This window comes from Lagenorhynchus albirostris, chromosome 1 (assembly GCF_949774975.1).
Source record: "Lagenorhynchus albirostris chromosome 1, mLagAlb1.1, whole genome shotgun sequence".
NCBI classification, from domain to species: domain Eukaryota; kingdom Metazoa; phylum Chordata; class Mammalia; order Artiodactyla; family Delphinidae; genus Lagenorhynchus; species Lagenorhynchus albirostris.
The window spans coordinates 154,040,681-154,045,947 of record NC_083095.1 but is presented as its reverse complement, the minus strand read 5'-3'; the positions used below and the strand labels follow the sequence as shown (position 1 = coordinate 154,045,947).

Sequence of the window (5,267 nt, the reverse complement as noted above, 5' to 3'; positions counted from 1 at the left end):
GGCTAATATTCCGTGTGTACATATACCAGTTCTTCTTTGTCCGCTCATCTGTTGATGGACTTCTTGGTTGCTTTCACGTCTTGGCCATTGTAATACTGTTGCAATGCAGATTTGCCTCCCTGTGTCTTTCCAATTCTGTCTTCTTAGGTTATAGGCCCAGGAGTGGGCCTGCTGGATCATATGGTAGCTCAATGTTGGCCTCGTAAAGGCACGTCCATTCTGTTCTCATTCGTGGCTCTTACCAGGTTACGTCCCACTTAAAGTTGAGGGTATGCACTTCTCCACAACCCCTTCAGCACTTGTTGTTTGTAGCTTTCTTCTGATGTTTATTCTGACTGGTTTGAGCTGATACCTCTTTGTGGTTGGATTTGCATGGGTCTCATAATCCCTTGAAATTGAGTTTTCAGGCCTGTCCGTTTTTTCTTCAAGCGGTGAGTGCAGCTTACGTCTTCATCGTGTTTGCCTGAAGTATGTGCCACATTGTGTAATATCTTGGCCATTACCTCCCTCAAGACATTTTGAGGGCAGGTTCATTTACAGCCCTCCAGTACTTGTGCATATAAAGTGACCCTTAGCACAGGTTTTAAGGCTGCTGTTGCAGGTAACAGCCAGAGGGCGGCAGCATTTCTGCTTTCCCCACTCAGGTAACTAGGGAAACAGACCTTCCTGCCAGTGGTGTTCCTCAGTTATAAATTAGAGTGGAATGTGCCCGGATAATCCCCCAAATGCTGATGTCTCCTTACTTATGTTTGTTTTTTAATGTGAATTTATATTTTTTATTGGAGCCACGTGCCATTGTGTACATGGACCACTTCTTCTTTGTGCACTCCCCGGTTGATGGACATTTTCGTTGCTTCCAAATGTTGGCTATGGTAAATATAGCTGGAGTGCAGGATTGCCAGCCTGTGTCTTTTTCATTCTCATCCTCTGAGGCCATAGGCCCTGCAGTGGGTATGCCTGATTGAATGGTAGCTCAATATTTACCTTTTCAAGGCACCTTGTTTGTGTTTTCGTTACTGGCTCTTACCATGTCCCACTTTGAACCGAGGGTACACATTTCCCCACAACCCCTACAGCATTTATATTTTGCAGAAATTTTACCCATGGCCATTCTGACTGGCGTAAGCTGACAGGATTTTGTAATTTGGATTTGCATGCATAAACAAAAACAGAAAAAAAACTGTGAGTACAATAAACCTCTTGAAATGGTCTTCTTGGAACGTTGCCCTCTTTTGAATTTTTCGGTCGATTTTCGACCCCAGGATTTTTTTTGAGGGCAGGTGTCCTTCACAGGCCTGCAATGAGTGTGAATATTTAGTGACCATTAGCTCTGGGTTTAAAGCTGCTGTTGTGGGAAATGGCCACAAGGCGGCAGCATTTCTCCATTCCCAAATCAGATTACTAGGGCAGCAGAGCCTTTCTGGAAGTCCTGTTCCCAGGTTGTAAAGTAGAATGGAATGTGCCAGGAAGACCCCGCATAAGATTATGTCACATTACTTCTTGTTCGATGTTTTAATTTTTCTAATTGGGGTAACGATTAGAATATTTTTTGTCTTAGGTGTACACAGTGTGGTTCATTTGTACTATATATGTGTGTGTGTATATATATATATATATATATATATATATATTCAGGTACAGATCCTCTTCCCATGTAAATTACTGCAGAGTGTTCCGTAGACCTCCCTTGCTATATGGTCGGTCTTTTTGATATATATATTTAATATGTATTTGTATACCTATGGTAACCCTAATCTTAATTTATCCATTCCCCCCACCTTTCCTTTTAGATAAGCGTGGTTTGTTTTCTAAGTCTGTGACTGCCTTTCTCTGTGGAAATATGTTCCTTTCTCTCAGTTGTTAGATAACGCCTATAAGTGATATTATAGGATATATGTCTTTTACTTTCCGACTTACCTCATGTTCTGTGATTATCTCTGGGCTCATCTATGGTGACGCAAAGAGCAGTGTTTCCTTGTTTCCCATCGTTAGTATGCCTTTGTGTACATGGACCACTTCTTTATCCATTCATCTGTTGATGGACATTTTGGTTGCTTCCGTGCCTTGGCTATTGTGAAAATGGCTGCAGTGCAGCTCTTGCAGCCTGTGTCTTCTCGGCTCTGGTCTTCTCAGGTGAGAGGCTCAGCAGTGGCCCTGCTGGATGGAATGGTTGCTCAATTTTTACTTTTAAATGCAGCTGCTTTCTGTTCTCATTATTGGCTGTTACCACTTTACATCTCACCAGCAGTTAGAGGGTACACAGTTCTCTAAAACCCCTTCGGCATTTATTGTTTGTTGACTTTTGCCGATGGTAGTTGACTTGTGTGAGTTGAATCCTTTATGTAGATTAGATTTGCATGAGTCTAATAATTCCTGATGTTGAGCTGTTATCCATTTTTCTTTTTTTTTTATAAGTAATATCTAGCAGTGTATTAATCAATGGAGTATACTGCACAACAAATTACCTCACGTCTTTCAGGAATAAAACCCACTAAATTTGAAAAGTAAAAAGATGTCACCCACTGAATTCGGACACAATTAAAATGTGCTTTAAATATTTGTTTGGGGAAGGGGGTCACACACTTCTACTCAATTAAGAGAAACATTTACACAGTCCAGGTCTTTTATTTTCTTTACACCCATCATGCCATGAATTCATAAGGAATGGGCTCCAACAGTTCAGGCTACTTTCCATTGGTTCTCACGAAGTGTGCTTCTCTGGGTGGAGCAGGCTGGCGCTTCAGTTGAACCCAAGTACCTTTCTCTTTGGCTTCCTTCTTTTTCTGATCATTTTCCTTCACCCGTTTCAGGAAGCTATCCCGGCTCTTAGAGTGCTTAATATGCTCGATACGCACATTAATTCTCTTGGCAAGAGTCTTGCCCTTGTTTACAATGATGCCAACAGCATGCTGGGTAACATTGTAGACTCTCCCAGTTTTGCCATGGTAACATTTGTGGGGCATTCCTTTTTGAACAGTGCCCATTCCCTTGATATCTACAATATCACCTTTCTTGTAGATTCGCATGTATGTGGCCAAAGGAACAATGCCATGTTTTCTAAAAGGCCTAGAGAACATGTAGCGGGTGCCCCTCCTCTTTCCCTTTGTGTTGGTCATTTTGGCGAATTACTGGAAGATGGCGGTTCCGGCCGAAAAGAAGCCATTTTTCTTTTTTTGAAGAAGAGTGAATAAAACTTACCTCTTCATACTATCTCCTTGAAACATTGGCCTGTTTTTAATTTGTTTGGCCATTCCCAGCTCAGGACATTTTTGAGGTCACGTATCCTTTACTGCCCTGCAGCTCAGGACATTTTTGAGGTCACGTGTCCTTTACTGCCCTGAGTCCGTGTGAATGTTAAGTGACCGTTAGCTGTGGGTTTAAAGCCGCTTTTGCGGGAAACGGCCACAAGGCGGCAGCATTTCTACATTTCCAAATCTGGCTTTTTGGGCAACACAGCCTTCCTGGAAATCGTGTTAGCAGGCTGCAAATTAGAGTGAAATGTGCCAGGGCAAACCCCCAAGAGCTTAAATCTCCTCACTTCTTGTTTGCTTTTTAAATTTAATTTTTATTTATTATCAGAGCAAATTTGATAAAATATTGTGTGTGTTCTAGGTGTACAGAATCTGGTTCATTATATCTATGCCTCGATCTATTCATCTTTGGATCCTTTCCCGTGTAGGTTATTACAGAGTGTTGAGTAGACCTCTCTTGGTATTCCATAGGTATTTTGTGATTATATATTTCATAAGTATTAGTACATGTCTGTTAACCCCCATACCCTAATTCATATGTTCCTTACACCTTTCCATGTGGTTAAACATATTTTTGTTTTCTGAATCCATGCGTGTCCTTCTCTTGGAAATAATTTCATGGGTATCGATTTTTAGGTAACACCTATAACTGATGTCATAGGATATCTGTCTTTTGGGTTCTTTCTTAGTTCAAGTTGGCTGATTATTTCTAGATCCTTCTATGGCGGTGCCAACGGCAATGTTTCATTCTTTTCCTTGGCTAATATTCCATTGTGCACATGGACTACTTCTTCTTGGTGCATTTCTCTGTTGATGGACATTCTGGTTTCTTCCAATTCTTGGCTATGGTACATGTTGCTGTTCAGGATTGCCAGCCTGTGTCTTTTTGATTCTAGTCTACTCAGGAGATAGACCCATCAGTGGGCCTCCCAGATCGTAAGGTAGCTCAATTTTTACCTTGAAATGCACCTCCATTCTGTTCTCACTACTGGCTGTTACCAGGTTACATCCCACCAGCAGCTAGAGGGTACGCCATCCTCTAAAACCCCTTCAGTATTTATTCTTTGTAGACTTTTTTGTTGATGATCATTCTGACGCCTGTGAGGTGAACGTTTTTGTAGACTGGATTTGCATGGCTTTATAAATTCCTGATGTTGAGCCTTTTTCTATGCCCTTTTTTTAACAAAGAAAGAAAGGAACAGAAAGAGAAGGAGAAATGTGCGTAAAATATGTCTCTTGAAATTGTTGGTTTGAAATTTGCACATCTTTTGAGACTTTTGCTCGATTTTCGACCCAAGGATTTGTTTTGGGTTCAGGTGTCATTTACAGGCCTGCAATTATTTTGAATATGAAGTAACCATTAGCGCTTAGTTTAGAGCTCCTGTTGTGTGAAACAGCCACAAGGCAGCAGCAGTTCTCCTTTACCAAATCTGGTTACTAGGGCAACAGAGCCTCAATGGAAGTCGTGTTCTAGGTTGTAAATTAGAATGGAATGTGCCAGGAAAAAGCGCCTTAAGTTTATGTCTCACTACTTCTTGTTCGTCTTCTTAACTTAATTTTTATTTTTTATCACAGCAAGTTCGATTACGATGTTTTGCTTGTTCTACATGTGCAAGATGTGGTTCTTTTACACATATACATATATCTATCCTTCTTTGCATCCTTTTCTCATGTATGTTATGACACAATATTGAGTAGTCTTCGCTTGATATTCCGTATTCGCTTGATATTCTGGTGATTATATTCTTCACCTGTGTTTGTATATCTCTGTTAACCCCAATATCCTAATATATCCAATCCTCACAGCTTTCCATTGGTGAACCATAAGTTTGTTTAATGAATCTGTGACTGCCTTTCTCTGTGGAAATATCTTCACTGGTATCAATTTTTAGGTAACACCTATAAGTGATATCCTAGGATATGTGTCTTTCTCTTTCTGACCTACTACATGTTGCATGATTACCTCTAGACTCATCTACAGTACTGCAAATGTCATTGTGTCATTTTTTCCTTGGT

At 40.7% G+C, this 5,267-nt stretch overlaps 1 protein-coding gene across 1 annotated transcript; it reads right to left on the bottom strand.

Moving 5' to 3' along the window:
• Positions 1-2,605: 2,605 nt before the first annotated feature.
• On the bottom strand, positions 2,606-3,136 carry LOC132532298 (large ribosomal subunit protein eL21-like). Its single transcript, XM_060170667.1, has one exon. The coding sequence runs from the start codon at positions 3,114-3,116 to the stop codon at positions 2,685-2,687; it is 432 nt and encodes a 143-aa protein (XP_060026650.1). The 5' UTR covers positions 3,117-3,136; the 3' UTR covers positions 2,606-2,684.
• Positions 3,137-5,267: the final 2,131 nt, after the last annotated feature.